This window comes from Nerophis lumbriciformis, linkage group LG38 (genome assembly GCF_033978685.3).
Source record: "Nerophis lumbriciformis linkage group LG38, RoL_Nlum_v2.1, whole genome shotgun sequence".
NCBI lineage: Eukaryota > Metazoa > Chordata > Actinopteri > Syngnathiformes > Syngnathidae > Nerophis > Nerophis lumbriciformis.
The window spans coordinates 24,259,337-24,280,036 of NC_084585.2; the positions used below are offsets into that span (position 1 = coordinate 24,259,337).

The following is a 20,700-nucleotide window of genomic DNA, read 5'->3' on the forward strand; positions in this document are numbered from 1 at the left end:
AGAAAATATAAGGTATTTTATTGACACATATTATTTCCAGGCTTTTGCAGGCCGTATAAAATGACGTGGAGGGGCCAGATCTGGCCCGTGGGCCTTGAGTTTGACACCTGTGTCCTAATAAGTATGTCCACCTCACTGTGACATCACAACGTAGTCAGACTGCAAAACCCCGCAAAACAGAGGCATCCAAATCTGCGTGCAAGCTCACGTCAAAATGCACAAACCATATGATTTGACGCTTTGGCATTGTTTAACACAAGTATCCAACACTGAAACATTTATACGTTCGAAAACACAAAATTCATCATAGGTCTCCTTTAAAAAAGGCGTGTAGCTTTCAATGCAAAATAAAAACAACATAATGAGGTTGTGTACAATGCTAATTGTAGAGAAGTGGTTACTGTTTTTTGTAGACCACCTCAGCTATTATTGAATACTGCCATTAGATGCAAAGCGGCGACCAGTGGAAAGTAATACCTGAATCTTTTGAGCGATGAGTTTCAGATCTATGGGTTCCTTGATGATAGCATAATAGTCTGGATAGTGCTACACAAAACAAGACAAACTGTAAATTAAATCAAAGTCATTCATTCCGTCTAAAAGGATTAAGGGAATGGTTTGTACCGCTTTAGAAGGCATCCTCTGAAAGAGCTCGCTGACCAGGCGGCCTGAGGGCTCGGCGTATGTCACCATGGCATCAAGGAGCTGCTCGAGGGCATCTCTCAAGCAGGTTGGTGCGCTCTGTTATTATGGATGTAGTCACAGAGGAAGCAGAGAAAGATAGCTTATTTAAAATGACTCCTTTCAGCGATATAATGACAACATCCTCTCAATCAAACATCAATCACTGACATTCTAATACAATCGTTATTAGTCCTCTGCAGTCATACCCCGATTATACAATAGACAAAAGCAAAATACAGTACAGGTGAAACTAAAAAAAAATGGAATATCATGCAAAGGTTTGTTTATTCCAGCAATTAAATTTACAAAGTGAAACTAATAAATGACATAAGTTCATAACATGCAACTTAAGATATTTCAAGTCTTCTTTACATATAATTTTGATGATTCTGGCTTGCAGTTAATGAAAACCTTGATTTAAAAATCTCAGAAAATTTTAGTTATGTTCTTTAAAATGATAACAAATAAAGGCCAGACGTATCTCACGTTGGATGTAATGAGTAAATATAACATATTACTTTCACATTTGAAGTTGAATTGCTGACAGGAATTAACTTTTGCATGATCTAACTTTTTTAAATTTCACCTGTATATCTGGCTTATTTGTGGCGCTACATGTTCACCCTCGCTCATGAACACAGTATAATGGGACTGTTTGTGTGATTCTACAATATTTAGTAGGAAATCCACACAACACTTGATACATGAGGCCCCAGGTTCGCCAGAAAGTAAGAAGATGGAGCAGGCCAATTAAAGGCTGAGGATTTTCTTTATTATTTCTTTGTTGATTAGAGCGTGAAGCAGTACTTTATAATATTTAACCTTTGGACAATTTTTAAAATTTTATGAGATACCAAAATAGTTTTTATTTACTCGCTATAAGATATAAGATACAAACCCTGTTTCCATATGAGTTGGGAAATTGTGTTAGATGTAAATATAAACGGAATACAATGACTTGCAAATCATTTTCAACCCATATTCAGTTGAATATGCTACAAAGACAACATATTTGATGTTCAAACTCATAAACATTTTTTTTTTTTGCAAATAATCATTAACTGTAGAATTTGATGCCAGCAACACGTGATAAAGAAGTTGGGAAAGGTGGCAATAAATACTGATAAAGTTGAGGAATGCTCATCAAACACTTACTTGGAACATCCCACAGGTGAACAGGCAAATTGGGAACAGGTGGGTGCCATGATTGGGTATAAAAGTAGATTCCATGAAATGCTCAGTCATTCACAAACAAGGATGGGGCGAGGGTCACCACTTTGTCAACAAATGCGTGAGCAAATTGTTGAACAGTTTAAGAAAAGCCTTTCTCAACCAGCTATTGCAAGGAATTTAGGGATTTCACCATCTACGGTCCGTAATATCATCAAAGGGTTCAGAGAATCTGGAGAAATCACTGCATGTAAGCAGCTAAGCCCGTGACCTTCGATCCCTCAGGCTGTACTGCATCAACAAGCGACATCAGTGTGTAAAGGATATCACCACATGGGCTCAGGAACACTTCAGAAACCCACTGTCAGTAACTACAGTGGGTCGCTACATCTGTAAGTGTAAGTTAAAACTCTCCTATGCAAGGCGAAAACCGTTTATCAACAATACCCAGAAACACCGTCGGCTTCGCTGGGCCTGAGCTCATCTAAGATGGACTGATACAAAGTGGAAAAGTGTTCTGTGGTCTGACGAGTCCACATTTTAAATTGGTTTTGGAAACTGTGGACGTCGTGTCCTCCAGACCTAAGAGGAAAAGAACCATTCGGATTGTTATAGGCGCAAAGTTGAAAAGCCAGCATCTGTGATGGTATGGGTATGTATTAGTGCCCAAGACATGGGTAACTTACACATCTGTGAAGGCGCCATTAATGCTGAAAAGTACATACAGGTTTTGGAGCAACATATGTTGCCATCCAAGCAACGTTACCATGGACGCCCCTGCTTATTTCAGCAAGACAATGCCAAGCCACGTGTTACATCAACGTGGCTTCATAGTAAAAGAGTGCAGGTACTAGACTGGCCTGCCTGTAGTCCAGACCTGTCTCCTAATTGAAAATGTGTGGCGGATTATGAAGCCTAAAATACCACAACGGAGACCCCCGGACTGTTGAACAACTTAAGCTGTACATCAAGCAAGAATGGGAAAGAATTCCACCTGAGAAGCTTAAAAAATGTGTCTCCTCAGTTCCCAAACGTTTACTGAGTGTTGTTAAAAGGAAAGGCCATGTAACACAGTGGTGAACATGCCCTTTCCCAACTACTTTGGCACGTGTTGCAGCCATGAAATTCTAAGTTAAATATTATTTGCAAAAGAAATATAAAGTTTATGATTTTGAACATCAAATATCTTGTCTTTGGTGTGCATTCAATTGAATATGGGTTGAAAAGGATTTGCAAATCATTGTATTCTGTTTATATTTACATCTAACACAATTTCCCAACTCATATGGAAACGGGGTTTGTATAGTCATTAAAATTATGTATTTAACTCTCAAAATGTTCCATTGTGTGCAGTGAGTCTTGAGAAAATAAAAAGTGTACTTTTTGAATTGAACTCCTAAATTATTTTGTCAGGATGATTTATAATTTATTGATCTGTGTTGGCCCTGCGATGAGGTGGCGACTTGTCCTCCAGGGTGTACCCCGCCTTCCGCCCGTGTGCAGCTGCGATAGGCTCCAGCACCCCCCTTGTAAAGGACAAGCGGTGAAAAATGGATGGATGGATGGATGATATTCACCTGTATATATTTCTCAAATGCTGCCTGTTTTGAAGTCGCGTGCCTTTAAGGTGCAAAATTTAAATCATTAAACCAAGTTTGATCCAGATCTAATTCAGATTGTGCATTTACATGAAATGTACATTACATGGATGCTTTGTAAAATACTGTAAATTTGCTGTGCACACTCTTGGCATTCTCTCGATTAGCTTCAAGAGGTAGTCACCCGAAATGGTTTTCACTTCACAGGTGTGCTTTAAGCTTATCGAGAGAATGCCAAGAGTGTGCAAAGTAGTAATCAGAACAAAGGGTGGCTATTTTGAAGAAACTAGAATATAAAACATGTTTTCAGTTATTTCACCTTTTTTTGTTAAGTACATACCGGTAACTCTACATGTGTTCATTCATAGTTTTGATGCCTTCATTGACTATCTACAATGTAAATATTCATGACAAAATAAAGAAAACGCATTGAATGAGAAGGTGTGTCCAACCTTTTGGCCTGGACTGTACCTACAGCCATCCATACATACAAATATACATACACACACATATAAATAACAATAATAATAACATAAATACACACACAAACATATACAAACAAACAAATCCATATACAGGCAGACAAGGCAGTGATCCAGCGCTGGAACCCACTGTCCACCGAGAACAAGCCGATAACTCCCCCCACAGGTCCGGCCGCACACTCCTTCCCCCTAGGAACAACCTCCGACAAGCCCGCACCCAGACGACGGTACGACACTAGGCATGAAGGATGGCGCGACAGAGCGCGAGGGCAGGCCCGGCCGACAAGCCAACCAACACGACAACAAACGAGAACAAAGCCGCCAAGTTCGCCAGCCCCAACAACCAACATGTGTGCGCGCTGCCACAAGTCACAACATCAGCCACCCCCCCGCACCGGACCCAGCAGGAACGGGCGCCGACACGATAAACAAACGGCAGCAGAAACAATGGCTGCAATACCCCAGATAAACAGCACTACTCGATCAAATCAAAGCGACCGAAAAACCGTGACAGACAACCACACGCCAACAGGACCATGGAGACCAGCCAGTGCCAGCTCGCCAGTCAGCCCAAACGCCAACACACAAAGAAGAGACATCAACACCTCCCCCACTAAAAGACTCTACTCTCCAATCCAAACCCGCCCAAACAACCTCGACACAGCACCCACGGCAAACAAGAGGGCTGCACTGCCCCTGCATCAAGTCACCGACACAGATCCCACAGCGCAAGGCCAGACCAGAGAGGCACGGACCCCGCCCAACAGTAAGCGAAATCCATGCGACGCCACACAAAAAAAATGCATTAATTAAATTAAATGTAAAAATATTCAAAACCTCACACCCTCAGCGAGGTCTCTGTCCGGGAATGGCAGGCCACCAGGCCGCAGTCCCCGGATCCTGCGTCGGCCGAGGAGGCAATGAGGGGCGCGCCGCACCCCCGAACCCCAAACCACCCGTGCATGTGATGTGGAAGGGTATAAGGCCCCCAGAATGTCTACTGTGTAGTTAATATTAGGAGATCAGCCGTTACAGACGACCTCCAGTCCCTCTTGATGTGTGTACATCAAGAGGGAGATATGTCTGCGGGTGGGAACTAATAATGCGATTAAAATTGGGGGACATCAAGGCCATGGTGGGTCCCTAACATGCCGGGACCCCAAACCTAAATGTCTAACATGCAGTTAAAATTGAGGAGCAGAGGACAAGACAGGAGGACTGGAGCCCCATAGATGCATCCTCATTCCCCCGCCATGCCTCCCTGCAGGACATCCCTGAAACTCCTATATGTGTGTGTGTGCGCTATAAGTAGAAAGAGCAGAGGGCCTGTACACCACCCCCAGAAAGCCCCTCCAATCTACACAAGAGGCAACCAAGAACTACCGCCAGGAGGCCGGTCACCCACCACAGCCCATGACCCTGCAGGCGCTCCACACCATTCTAACACGACGCCCCATGAGTCAGTCCCCTGCCAAACTAAGCCAGCAAGCAAACCAGCGGCAAGCCCCCCAGGCCTCCAGGCGCAGCCCCCCGCCCAACCACCCACGAGAGGGACAGTCCACCACTTGAACTAGGGCGCCCGTGGCTCATTCTAAAAATACTATCACAAAAAAAACATTAAAAAGTGGAATAAAGAAGCATACAGGTGAAATGTAACAATATTGTTGACTCTAATTACACAAAGCTGCAATGTCATTGCTTAAAAATAATAATGAATGTTATGAATTATTGAAAATATTAGGGCTCTGAATAGTTGACATCAAATATTACACTTTGAAATATTTTTTGGGAAAATATTGCATATTTTGTGTGTTTGTCCTAAAAAAATAAGTTTTCTATGACAAAAAGGACATAAAACAACCAAAAATAAAAACCATAAAAACTACAAAAACTTATAATCAACAGATTGATCTGAGTTTGATCTAAATATTTAAGCGTTGAATGTAAAAAATAAAAGCAAATTCTACTACTTATTTCTAACACTTATGAGTGCAGGAAAATATTGCAAATGTGTTTTTGCCAAAGAAAACAGGTTTTCTTTAACATAAAAGGGGATAAAACTAGGGCTGCAACTAACAACTAATTCGATAATCGATTAATCTGTCGATTATTACTTCGATTAATCGATTAATAATCGGATAAAAGAGACAAACTACATTTCTATCCTTTCCAGTATTTTATTGGGGGGAAAAACAGCATACTGGCACCATACTTATTTTGATTATTCTTTCTCAGCTGCTTGTAAATGTTGCAGTTTATAAATAAAGGTTTATAAAAAAAAAAGAAAAGAAAAAAGTAGCTTCTGCGCATGCGCATAGCATAGATCCAACGAATCGATGACTAAATTAATCGCCAACTATTTTTATAATCGATTAGTTGTTGCAGCCCTAGATAAAACATTAAAAAAGAAAAATACTGTATATCACGAGATAGATTTGAAGTTGATCTAGAGATTTAAGCACTGAAACAAAGGCTTATTTTAAAAAAAAAATTATGACTGGGACCCTTTCGGATTCGTGGAACCAAAGTTGAGAGGAGCCATAAAGGTTAAAAAAAATCTATAAAATCTACATACAGTATTGTATTGGTTTTGGAATTGAATAATATCACAATGGTCCCCGCATGCTTTGATTTTTCAGTGTGTGGCCCACAGTGGAAAAAGTTTGGACACCCCTGTGAAGCCTAAACATACGTGTTGTGTCCGACTAATTTCACTTGCATCACCTCGTCCTCAGTAGATCCACTGGGGTTGTCTTGTGCATCGAAGCCATCTTCATCTTCCTCGTCGTCATCCACCGGCTGAACAAATTCATTCTTGGTACGTTGGTAAAGGTCCCACAGTTTGCAAGCTGCCCGAGACTCAGGACTGTCAGACTGCTCCCAAGAAAAAAGTTCATCTTTACACAACATGTACAGTACAAATGCATTGGGACACCTGTATAACCGAAGAGCCCATACTTCCTCCACAGGGTGTTTGATTATGGATTGTTACCTTATAATATGTTCTCGCGTTATTAAACAGGAGCTGAAAGTCACTGGTGAGTTGCTCCACATCGTCATATTCCTCCATCTTTAATTTCTGCTGGATCTTCATCATGTCAATAGGCTGAGACACCACGTGGTAATAGTCTGGCTGGTTCCTAGAAATGGAAAGTTGATGGTGTAAAGCTCCAAGCAGGGTACAGGTGGTCCGTAGTTTACATGTGAGTCCTGATCCTACGACGGCGATGAGAGTCAAGTTTAAGTCGGAACTAAAATGAACAACTAAGTCACTCACACTGTACACAGAAAATATTAAGGACATCAAATATAGTGATAGAAAACTCCTTACATTCATCCCTGTGGAAGGGCCGTTGCTGTAGCAATAGGAATTGCTTGTATGTGTGGTGTTCCTACCCGGAGGGTTTAGAGCATGGGTGTCAAACTCTGGCCCGCGGGCCAAATTTGGCCCGCCGTGTAATTTCACTTGGCCCTAGAGGCGATATCAAATTAACACTAGAGCTGGCCCGCCGATTATATTCAGCGGCAGTGCCGCGGTAACACCGCATTCACCGCTAATTCTCATACTTGCCAACCCTCCCGGGAGACTCTCAAATTTCAGTGCCCCTCCCAAAAATCGTCACGTCCGCTTTTCACCCGGTCCAGCGAATGCTGGCCCAGTCACATAATATGTGTGGTTTCAGCACGCACACACACGTGAATGCAACGCATCCTTGGCCAACAGCGATACAGGTTACACTGACAGTGCTCGTATAAATAACTTTAACACTGTTAGAAATATGCGCCACACTGTGAATCCACACCAAACAAGAATGACAAACACATTTCGGGAGAACAGCCGCACTGTAACACAACATAAACACAACAAAACAAATACCCAGAATCCCATGCAGCCCTAACTCTTCCGGGCTGCAATATACACACCCGCTACCACCAAACCCCGCCCCCCCAACCCCGCCCACCTCAACCGACGCACGGAGGTTGGAATGGATGAAAAGCAGACGGCTCGTGGAGGACGATAAATGCAGTGCCTTTAAAGCACGCCCCCAAGACTGTGGTCCGGGTGGACGAGGTATAATAACTGATGAACAACTTTGTTCGATAATGAAAGATGCCTCAGCTCAAAGCCTGAGCCCCGACATTAATGAACTAGCATCCAAGAAAAGATGGCAGGTATCTGGCTTGGGCACATCAGATTAGATCAGTGTGTTGAAAACTGAGCAGTTTAAAGTCCTGAATGTTTGGTTTATTCATTGTTATTTTATTTTCTAATTTATTAGCCTGTGGAAAAAGTAAATGTTGATATTTACCTCAGAAGGTTGCAAATAGAAAAGAGGCATTCAATTTTTATTTAAATTGTATTTGATATGCCATTGATATTTTTCAATTATTATTATTATTATTTGAAACTCGATTTTGCATGTCACTATAAAGTTATATAAGCCTTGCTTGTCCAATATTCAATGCAAAACTTGTTTGGGTCCCTATTAAAAGGTTAATTTGTTCAACCTTGGTCCGCGGCTTTGTTCAGTTTTAAATTTTGGCCCACTCTGTATTTGAGTTTGACACCCCTGGTTTAGAGTGACGCACCGGGAGAAGTGTGCCGTATATGTTGAATGGCAACTGCTGAATAAAAGTTCCCTGTGAGTAAGGTAAAGCTCAACCGTCCAGTTTGTATAGTCATTGAAAGACAGAACAAGCTGAAACAGTTGCAAGGCAGAGAGATTTTAATGTATTTACACAGAGAAGGAAGCAGTTGTGCATGTAAGGTTCTCAAAAGATAAAGTCAATCCTCGCGCACTGAGGAGCACACAAGGCAGGCATCAATAGCCGCCTGCTTATTACCACCAGGTGTGGCAGGGCTGCCTAATCAGCAGCAGGTGAGGGACAACAGCTTAGCGGAGACATGCAGAAAATGGAAATCAAAATAAGAGCACTGATAGGAAATAAACACAAAACAAGGAAGCACAAACAGAAATGAAGTGACAGATCGTCACAGTTATCACAGTATTTATTTATCATCTTTTCCTTCTGTTCACTACTTTTGTTTTATCTCTTTTTTTTAAATGGAGCCGTTCTATGCTTTTAATGTTGTGAATATGTACGGTTTGTGGTGCGTATTCATGTTACGACATTCTGTGTACTTTCCTGAGGCTAGCAGTTCGCAGTTGTAGTAGCTGTAATGTCGTGAATAAAACCGCTCGTTAAGATGAAAACTGGATCCCTTCTTTTATTGTTACATTGATACATGAGGCCATACTTTTCTTTTTGCTGGTCTCGTTTTAAAGCAACAAACTCAAAAGTATACATAACGCTACTTCTGTACATGTTGAATGGGGGGAGACAGCAGCAAGACAATTGCTTCAATTTAGTCCCCCCCTCCACCACCAAACTATAGCTGACATCAAAGACATGTGGAGTAAGGATACTTCTAACCTGAATTTCGGAAGACGCGTTTTCATGCGCTACAACTCGAATGACTTTCAATATAAACCACCCGTCTCGAGCCGCATAAAATTTTGATCCGAAAGTGTGTGATCGAATCGGAATATTCCGAATGGCGTGTTTACATGAAGCATTTTTATTCCGGTTAGGCTTTTAATCCGATCAAATATGTCCATGTGCACATAGCTAATGATACAAGTCCGATATCAGCAAAAAAACCAAATATCGGATTATATCGACTTGAATCTAAACTCTCCGATATAAATGGTCCGATACAAACAGTCCTACAGCGTGTTTACTTGTGCAAAGCTGGACAGCCAGTTAACTGGTCTTTTCTTCTGTTTTAGTCAGGTCATTTACAAAAAGCAAACATGGCTACTAGGAGCTAGCAACTACAAAACAGCTAAGCACACAATAGCAAACAAGCTAGACATTAGGGGTGTCAAAAAAAATCTATTTTCGATTGAATCGCGATTCTTATTTGTAATAATTCTTAATCGATTTTTTATTAGTATCTTTCTTTCATCTGTCCTGTTTAGCCACTTAGGCCAGTCATATTTTTGATGCAGATGCCCATATCTGCTGTACAGATTTATTTCAGAAAAGAGCAGTGTGTGATACTTCTCTTGTTGCCTTATTTGTATTTGACTTTATTTAATGTTTGGGTAGAATTTTATTAAACAAAATAAGTTTTCTTTTAAGTATTACAGAAATTTATCACAGCTGTTTATCTATTTTGTGGAAGAATGTAGTTGATCATAGAGCTGGAAAAGTATTGATTTTGAATTCAAAAATGTTTTGAAACGAAATCGCCATTTTGAATCGGGATTTGATTTTGAATTCAAAAATGTTTTGAAACGAAATCGCCATTTTGAATCGGGATTTGATTTTGAATCGAATCGTTACCCCCAAAAATCGAACCGAACCAAATTGTGTGGTGCCCAAAGATTCACAGCCAAACATACAGTACATAATAAGTGTCCTTCATTGAACAATATTGCAGTCTGCAACAGCACATTTGTCAATATAAACAAGTGTCAAATAGTTGTAATTGCATATTAATTCACATACAAAGTCTTCAAGGCAGAAGTGTACAAGAAATTAACCAGTAACAATCGTGTCCACATCATTCAATTTACTGCATCATTAGCTTAATCTGATGAATTACTGTGACCACTGGGTGTTGCCAAAAAACAGTGACCACTCCACTTCAACCTAAAGACAGCATACCGTCAATTCCGGACTACAAGCCACTACTTTTTTCGCAACACTTGGAACCCTGCGGCTTATAAAACGGTGCGGCTAATTTACGCATTCTACTTTGCTGATGACCATAATGCAATTAGTTTAAAAAAATTAAACAAGCAAATATACTGAAAAGGTGTGTTATTGTTTGTGCTATGGCGCCATCTTTTGGATGAGTTCGCTCACTGCAGGTGCTGCAGTGTCCTTCCATTTAGTGCTTTTTAACCGGAAGTACAAGTGTCGTTTTGACTCCTAGCTGTCCATACCGTTTTTACTTGTGTGGATTCTTCATTCATCACTCCAAGCAATGTTTGTAAGTTTTACACTATAACTAACACTGGTTATTCTTACTAAACCGTCCCATGTGTGATATCTGTAAGTGTTTTAATGCATATTTGTACATGTTATTGTAATGTAATTAAGCGAGCGTCGACTCGTTAGCACTATCTAATATGCTAACATATTTACAAGTGTCTGTATTAGTATTATTACCTTACAATGGCATTCTTCTTTTTGTATTGTTTCATTTTCACAAATTCCTCAGTAAATTCACCAAAACATCACCGTGGAGTTATTGAGCCTGTTTAGCTGACTGGAGAGCTAGCTTCCCCAGCTAGTGGTCCCATGACGATCCATGACTTTTGTTTTGTTTGATCAGCTATTTCACTGCTGTGTTACAGGCACTGTTTGGAAACCATTAAGGTATGTAAGTAAACATTTACAGAATCTTTCTGTGAAAATAACTCATTTCGCACTGCGGCTTATAGTCCGGTGCAGCTAATATATGGAAAAATATATTTCCCCTCAAATTTAGTAGGTGTGGCTAATACACCGGTGCACTCAATAGTCTGCAAAATACGTTAAGTCCACCCCAGACAATCAATAATACATAGGTTAGTGTTCTCTGTTTGACTTATTTCACTTGATGAAACATTTTCTAACATTCGACACTACACAATAAGAAAAGTATGTACGACTTGTGCTGATATTGTATCAGGATCAATATCGGTGTAAGCCGATACTCAAGATTGTTATATCAATGTTTTATTGGGAGTGAAAAAGTTGCATCGGGACACCCCTAATTTGACATGCAATTTTTATTGTTACACAATGTACGACTGTACTAGTTATAATTTCACTTATATTATTTAAAATATATACATTTTGTCTTAGATTTTGCCTTGGAAAATACTTGGTCTTATTGTCGTCTTATATTCAGGTCAATATGGTACACAGTACTGTAGACCCTCATCTATTTGCAATGCTGCATTCACTTCCCTGCATATTTATATTTATATTCTTTGATTCAAACTATTATTGTTGTCAGACAACATCGATAACGGACAATATTCAAAGCTCCAATATCAGTATCATATCTAAAGTGAAAAAGTATCTTTAAAGATACAATCCTCATCCTTCATGATGGTCGCGGCATTTAAGCTGCTTGGAATGAGAATTCAACAAATGTTTACCATGACCAATCTCACCTCACCGCCATCAGAAGTGTCTGCCTCACCTGAGAGACTTAATAAGGGAGTAAACAAAAAAGAACAAAAAGTGACATATCGGTATACAGCTCGGTTGGTAGAGCGGCCGTGCCAGCAACTTGAGGGTTGCAGGTTCGATCCCCGCTTCCGCCATCCTAGTCACTGCCGTTGTGTCCTTGGGCAAGACACTTTACCCACCTGCTCCCAGTGCCACCCACACTGGTTTAACTGTAACTTAGATATTGGGTTTCACTATGTAAAGCACTTTGAGTCACTTGAGAAAAAGCGCTATATAAATGTAATTCACTTCACTTCACATCCTTCCCCCGTGTAATGACACAACACCGTGTATTCTTCTGCCGTGCGCTCATAAATATAGTAGTTATTTTTGAACAGCATCAATAATTTATGTTAGTGTGTACTGTACATACAGGCCACCTGTACTTGTGCGCACCTTCGTTTCGGGGCTCTAATGAACAGCTCACACAGCATCCTTCCATGGTCGTCCTTGTAGTCCCTGACTGTGTTGTACAGTTCGTGGCACACAGCGATCTGCAAGGCAACAATGTCAAAACTCACTTGCATGACATCATGCCAACATACGTCATGACATCATTCCGACGGCACATTAAAAAACGATGACAATTACAGGATCCACCGTTGGAAAGTTTGAGGTCCTTCTCCTCTTTCTCCCACTTGACGACACTAATGATGAAGCCTGGCTATCGTCAAAATCGCCTCCACTCACACTGCTCGAGGGGGACGTCGCCCGTCTCCTTTTCAAGGCCATGACGAACCCCTGAGGCAAAAAGATAGGAAAGGAACCAATTTCATAGGCGTCAAATAAGTTGAATGTCCTGTCCTGGTCTCTTGGTACAATATGGCTGAAGTAACAATAACAAAAGAAGAACAACATGTTTGTGACAATACAGCAGTTATCTTCGTTACACACTTGTATGACAATGTTTACATTGCTTTGACAGTAAACTGAATCATTCAAAGTCAATAATAGGCAGGGGCTCTAGAAGGGGGTAGGGGGTAAGCGTTCGATTCTAAGGGCCCATGAGTAACAGGAGCCTTGGAAAATTATAAAAAATGTGTCATTATTTAGGTCTCCTTGATTCTAAAATCAAACAAATCACAAATTGCATCCCGAAAGGGATTGGGATCCACCTTTGAGGTTCTGTTGTATTTCTCAACTTTATCCATCCAAATAATCAACAAACCGTAAACTAGGGTTGAACTGGTGCCCAAATGCTCTTAACTCTCACAAATAACACTAATTACAGTGTTTCCCACGCGGTTATTTACTTGTGGTAGCCCGCCACCAATAAATTGGAAGCGCCACAATTAGATTAGGCACTACCTGTTACGTACGTCCTCATTCGTAAACACTTTAAAATGAGACTGTCTGGATGGAGCTTGTCCATACAGCTTTGTACAGCAGATGGTATCGAACTGTAACGCTGCTTCTGACACACCTCACACACACCCCACCCCGTCTGCCAGAGAATAAGAAAATGTAGCAGCAGCGGTAATTGTTGCCAAGTTAGCCACTATATTTAGCTAGTATTCAGAGCCCTCTAGATAGAAAACAGACTAGCAATCAATCTAGCAATTTAACAGACTAACATGAAGGCAATGAATTGCTCTTCTCAACAAGCAGTGGGTACTGGGTACTATACACATTAGCTTGGTAAAACATTAATAAATGATAAATATAAATGGGTTATACTTGTATAGCGCTTTTCTACCTTCAAGGTACTCAAAGCGCTTTGACAGTATTACCACATTCACACACACATTCACACACTGATGGCGGGAGCTGCCATGCAAGGCGCTAACCAGCAGCCATCAGGAGCAAGGGTGAAGTGTCTTGCCCAAGGACACAACGGACGTGACTAGGATGGTAGAAGGTGGGGATTGAACCCCAGTAACCAGCAACACTCCGATTGCTGGCACGGCCACTCTACCAACTTCGCCACGCCGTCCCATAATGAATGCAACACTGGACAGAAATAAATGTTGTGACAGAGCAGAAGCTGGTGGATATGATAAAATGGTAAATGCGTACCGTAAAAGACAGACTAACCGAATATTAGTTTGTGTGAACACCAGAATGTATTATAATGTATAATATCAGTTATACAACTCTTGGTAAAATGATAGCGTCAGCAGATTTGGTGGATGCTCATTAAGTTGTTCGATTTTAAAGATAAAAAAACAGCTGACAGATATGACACAAAACTATAGTCATTTCAAATTACAACTTTTTGGCTTTAAGAATTACAAAAATAAATCAAGAAAATACATTTTGGTAGTCACTAACAGTTGGATTTTTAGTTCAAGCAGAGTGAAAGAAATGATGGAATCACTCAATTCCGAGGAAAAAAATATTGGACTCACTCCGTAAATTTTCATTTTCAAAGTCAAAAAGGAGCATTTGCACCTTTGAGAGCTGTTGTGCCAGGTGGATTGACATGAATCATGGCTTGAACATGAGAGATGTCCATTGAAACAAAGGAGAGGATTGTCAAACTTCTTCAAGAAGATACATCACAAGACGCTGATTGTTCACAGTCGGTAGTGTGTAAAGACTGGACCAAGTACAAAAAGCAAGCATACTGGTAGACCAGAGAAAACATAAGAAAACTTCAAGCAATATGTCTTGAAAACCGAAAATGCACAGGAAAACAAATGACGAACAAATGGGCGGAAACTGGAGTCACCGTCTGTGAGCGAACTGTAAGAAAGTGACTAAAGGAAATAGGATTTAAATACAGAAGAGCTGAATGAAAGCAGTCAAAACAGCTAAACATAAAAAAACAAGGTTCCAATGGGCTATGGAAAAGCAATTGTGGACTATGGATGACTGGATGAAAGTTGGGCAAGTTGATGATGCCGGAGCTTTTGTTTGTTAGTGTGCCAATGAGATTTATGAAGATGACTGCCTGAAGAAAACATGCACATTTCCATAGTCATGGATGATATGGGGCTGCATGTCAGCTACTGGCACCTGGGGAGATGACTGTCATTACATCTTTAATAAATGCACAAGTTTACATCAATATTTTGGACACGTCTCTTATTTGAACAATGAAAGTATGTTTGGGGATGATGTCATCACTTTCAAGTTGATAATATATCTGCAACAGAGTAAAATATTTCCTTGAGGAAAGATACATAAGATCAATGTCATGGCCTGCAAATAGTCCGGATCTCAATCCAATGGATAATGTGTGGTGGAAATTAAAGAAAATGGTCCATGACAAGACTCCAACCTGCAAAGCTGATCTAATAAAATACAATCAGAGAATGTTAGAGCAGGATTGATGATGAGAACTGGTTGGCACTCTTTAAGTCCATGTCTCAGAGACTGCAAGCTGTTAAAAAAAGCCAGATGTGGTGCAACAAAGTAGTTGTCGTGTGTTTTTCATGATTCCATATTTATTTTCATCAGAATTGAGTAATTCCATATTTTTTTCACTCTGCTTGATCTAAAAATTAAACTTTTACTGACTACTACAATGTATTTGTCTGATTTATTTTAGTGTTTCTTAAAGCCAGAAAGTTGTCATTTGAAATGACTGTAGCTTTGTGTCATTTTGTTTTTTTACCAAATGAAACAACTGAATGAATATCCTCCAAGTCTGCTGATTCCATAATTGTTTTCCAAGTGTTGTAGGGTGGAGACATTTTTGAAAAATACTGCCATTTAATGAAGAACTATCAAGGCTGGTCACGTCCAGAGTTAACAAATGTAGTATTGCATAATTAGACGATCAAACGCATCTATCTAATAGAGAAATTATCCAAAACCACTAATTATTGTAATGTTGTAATCATATTACCACTGCAAGATTTTCAAAAAAGCAAAAGAAAAATGATGCCAATGCCAAAAAAACACAAAACTAAATGAGAGAAATGCTGCAAGTTCACGTAACAAAACTGAAGATGCCCGTTGTCTCATTCTAAGGCAAACATTAGCAACGTAAATGTGTTACTGCAGGCCTCGATTTTAACTTTTTAAGGTCAAGGCAAGTGTTGCCTTAAAGGAGGGCTCATATTTTAGGGCACCAAAGAAAGTTAGAAGGGCACCAAGGCAAAACATTATTTTCTTTCGAGGCAGGGGCTCCAAAGCATGCATGCATACATTATATATATATATATACAGTCGTGGTCAAAAGTTCAAAATGTAAAAATAGCAATTAAGGCATCATGAAATGACAAGTGTATATTAATAATGAATTTTAAAAAAAACAGTTATATATATATCTACATATATATATATATATATTTAGATACATAGATAGTCGTTGTCAAAAGTTTACATACACTTGTAAAGAACATAATGTCATGGCTGTCTTGAGTTTCCACTAATTTCTACAACTCTTATTTTTTTGTGATAGAGTGATTGGAGCACATACTTGTTGGTCACAAAAAAACATTCATGAAGTTTAGTTCTTTTATGAATTTATTATGGGTCTACTGAAAATGTGACCAAATCTGCTGGGTCAAAAGTATACATACAGCAATGTTAATATTTGGTTACATGTCCCTTGGCAAGTTTCACTGCAATAAGGCGCTTTTGGTAGCCATCCACAAGTTTCTGGCAAGCTTCTGGTTGAATTTTTTACCACTACTCTTGACAAAATTGGTGCAGTTCAGCTAAATTTGCTGGTTTTCTGACATGGACTTGTTTCTTCAGCATTGTCCTCCCGTTTAAGTCAGTGCTTTGGGAAGGCCATTCTAAAACCTTAATTCTTGCCTGATTTAGCCATTCCCTTACCACTTTTGACGTGTGTTTGAGGTCATTGTCCTTTTGGAACACCCAACTGCCCCGAAGACCCAACCTCCGGGCTGATGATTTTAGGTTGTCCTGAATAATTTGGAGGTAATCCTCCTTTTTCATTGTCCCATTTACTCTCTGTAAAGCACAAGTTCCATTGGCAGCAAAACAGGCCCAGAGCATTATACTACCAACACCATGCTTGACGGTAGACATGGTGTTCCTGGGATTAAAGGGCTTACTTTTTCTCCTCCAAACATATTGCTGGGTATTGTGGCCAAACAGCTCAATTTTTGTTTCATCTGACATCACATGGACAAAGATAAGACCTTCTGGAGGAAAGTTCTGTGGTTATATGAAACAAAAATGTTGCTGTTTGGCCACAATACACAGCAATATGTTTGGAGGAGAAAAGGTCAGGCCTTTAATGGTTATGGGTCATACTTGTATAGCGCTTTTCTACCTTTTTAAGGAACTCAAAGCGCTTTGACACTATTTCCACATTCACCCATTCACACACACATTCACACACTGATGGCTCCTGATAATCCCAGGAACACGTGGTGGTGGTAGTATTATGCTCTGGGCCTGTTTTGTTGCCAATAGAACTGGTGCTTTACAGAGAGTAAATGGGACAATGAAAAAGGAGGATTACCTCCAAATTATTCAGGACAACCTAAAATCATCGGCGGTTGGGTCCTGGACGCAGTTGGGTGTTCCAACAGGACAATGACCCCAAACACACGTCAAAAGTGGTAAAGGAATGGTTAAATCAGGCTACAATTAAGATTTTAGAATGTCCTTCCCGAAGTCCTAACTTAAACCTGTGGACAATGCTGAAGAAACAAGTCCATGTCAGAAAACCAACAAATTTAGCTGAACTGCACCAATTTTTTCAGGAGTGGTCAAAAATTCAAGCAGAAGCTTGCCAGAAGCTAGTGGATGGCTACCAAAAGCGCCTTATTGCAGTGAAACTTGCCAAGGGACATGTAACCAAATATTAACATTGCTGTATGTATACTTTTGACCCAGCAGATTTGCTCACATTTTCAGTAGACCCATAATAAATTCATAAAAGAACCAAACTTCAGGAATGTTTTTTGTGACCAACAAGTATGTGCTCCAATCACTCTATCACAAAAAATAAGAGTTGTAGAAATTATTGGAAACTCAAGACAGCCATGACATTATGTTCTTTACAAGTGTATGTCAACTTTTGACAACGACTGTACATACATATATATATATATATATATATATATATATATATATATATATATATATATATATATATAAACTGTTTTTTTTTTTTTAATTCATTATTAATATACACTTGTCATTTCATGATGCCTTAATTGCTATTTTTACATTTTGATAGAGGGAGGTATTTGTTTTTTATTATTTATTTATTTTTTAAAGTTATGCACATTTATATGTACATGTAAATGCTGTATCGGGACAGATCCATTAAGAGTTTGAGCAGAAATATGTCATATAGGAATGAATTAAACACAATAAAATATTAACAAAATGCTGTGTCACATGAATGGTTTTGGAATTAATACCTTTGTGACATGAAAAAAACCTTGTATTTACTTTTTGATCTTAAAATAAAACACAGAGCAATTTGGCTAATGAAGATGAAGTCTAATAAACAAGCTTTGTTATTCTCTTGGTTCAGTACAACAGTTTGGACAACAAAAATAAAGAGGAGTGACACCTCTCATGTCGAATACACAATCTTAACAGCCTTTGTTCATATCGATGATGACAAAACATTTTAGCTAGCACTGATGTTATTTGAACACTGATACAGTTTGCAGTTAAATAAAGGACGAGTGATCATCAAGTAAACAAACTAAAGACTTTATAAACAAGTTGTGACAACGTTCACGACACATCACCTGCTGCATGTTTCCTCACCTCATTAACTGTCAGTCACAGCAGCTGCTGTATTGAGTAAATAAAAGCAACAGCAAATAGTTTTGTCCTTCGCTGTATACTTTTAGTGTGGGGACAAGTGCGTCTTTCCCCAATATTGTCCACACCTGTCTCCATCTAAACACAGCAGTGTGCTCTTAAACGCACGACATGAAGTGAGGGGAAAATGACGTTAAACCAAGCGCTTGGCTCCGTTTAATCCGAGGGGAAATCTCCGGAGCAAAGTTTGTGTAGTTAGTCCGCCATGATTATTAGGCCAAACACCGCTAGTGTGCATGCGCCTGACTTTGTGTTGCCTAAAATGCATTAATAAATGACAGGGTTTCGGTAATTAAAAAATTTGACGTATTACTAACCATCAGCAATTTTATCGCAAATTATCATCATACAGTTTACCGTTACATCCCTCGTCCATTAACACGTAAAAAGTGAAGGGCGGTCACGGCATGTTCTTGCACATGACGAGGGGGTCGCTGCTTTTGCCGCGGTTAAATTCGAGCCCGGTTACTGTATTCCATCCATCCATCTATTTTCTATCGCTTGTCCCTTTTAGGGTCGAGGCGGCTGGAGCCTATCCCAGCTGTGCTCGGGTGGAAGGCAGGGTACACTCTGGGCAAGTCACCAACTCATTGCAGGGCCAAAACATCATATTCTAAAATATTACGACCAAGTGTTTAGAAGACATAAAAAAATGTACCTTTTTATTTTTTCAACTTTCTTCTGGGCATCCTCCCTCAACTTTGGTTTGCAGCATTTCATCCATGCAGTTGTTTTTTTTTCAATTTGTGTGTGTATTTGTAGGATTGGGTCATTGTTTTATATCCTGTCCACCACAATAGGGTTGGAAAAATGGAGGATTATGATTATGACTATTAGCTCGCCAAGACTGTTATACAAACATGATTTTGTGGCATAAAAAGGCACGAACACTGTTAAAGTCATTTAGTGACAACTGTCATGTGTAGAATAAAGCTTTGCCATAGTAAGTAATATAATTAAAGACAGCCTCACACACTGACTGAAGGAGCTTTTTACCCCGGCCTAGTGTGCTGTGCCGCGGCTGTCCGCACACCTCATAGTCCGCTCTTGCCTGCTCGCAGCTCGGCTCCCTGACCGCGATGACAGCTAACGTTAGCAAACACAACGAGTTAGTCCTGCAAAATATCAAAATACCAAAAAGCGAGACAAAGGCGCCACAGCGATAGTTGACGTCACACACAGCTACCGTGAACTGCATCGACAATCATTTTTTTTCTGGAGCAACATGTTTCATTGTAACTAGTTGACATGTTTACCTTTAGCGTCAATTGAGCCAAAGAATCTTGACAATGAAGACAAACCAATCACTCATCGATTTTCGACACACGGGAAGGATTGTGAAACTCGCGATAACGCCAACTATTCTACTTCCGCCGTTTTTTGCCTTCAGAATAAAACATTTAAATTTCACCGACCGTTATCGAAGGAAATCATCTGGAATTATCCATAGTCTATTGTCGTTGTTATCATTTTTTATGACATCCCCTATTCAATACATAGCCGTCTTATGTTTCATGCATGTTCTTAAATAAGATACCTTTTATTTCCAGGTGAATAAAAAGGGCTTTACTGGACAAGAAAATATAATGCAGCAACGTTCACTCCAATCCAATCCACTTTATTTATATAGCACATTTCAAAAACCAATAGAAGTTTCACAAAGTGCTGCACAGAAGTTAAGACAAACATACTAGAAGGGTCAGTAATATAAAACATTTATCTATAAAAGATTAAATACATAAAATACATTAGAGGGAAATAGAATAGACTATAAAAACACACAACTGGAAATTTTATCAGTAGATTGCACAGTACAGTAC

The 20,700-nt window shown here is 39.7% G+C and overlaps 1 protein-coding gene across 2 annotated transcripts in view; it reads right to left on the minus strand.

Annotated features, from left to right (window-relative positions):
- Window positions 1–20,248, minus strand: part of LOC133578236 (protein polybromo-1-like) — a 79,869-nt gene extending 59,621 nt beyond the window's left edge. For both annotated transcript variants that reach the window (XM_061932490.2, XM_061932491.2), the window contains exons 1-7: window positions 20,137–20,248; window positions 12,761–12,910; window positions 12,566–12,663; window positions 6,927–7,074; window positions 6,659–6,808; window positions 625–741; window positions 478–546 (exon numbers count right to left, since the gene is read on the minus strand). In XM_061932490.2, coding sequence (XP_061788474.2) covers window positions 478–546; window positions 625–741; window positions 6,659–6,808; window positions 6,927–7,074; window positions 12,566–12,663; window positions 12,761–12,901 — 723 coding nt within the window. In that variant the 5' untranslated portion in view covers window positions 12,902–12,910; window positions 20,137–20,248. The remainder of the gene's footprint in view (window positions 1–477; window positions 547–624; window positions 742–6,658; window positions 6,809–6,926; window positions 7,075–12,565; window positions 12,664–12,760; window positions 12,911–20,136) is intronic.
- Between the last annotated feature and the right edge of the window lie 452 nt (window positions 20,249–20,700).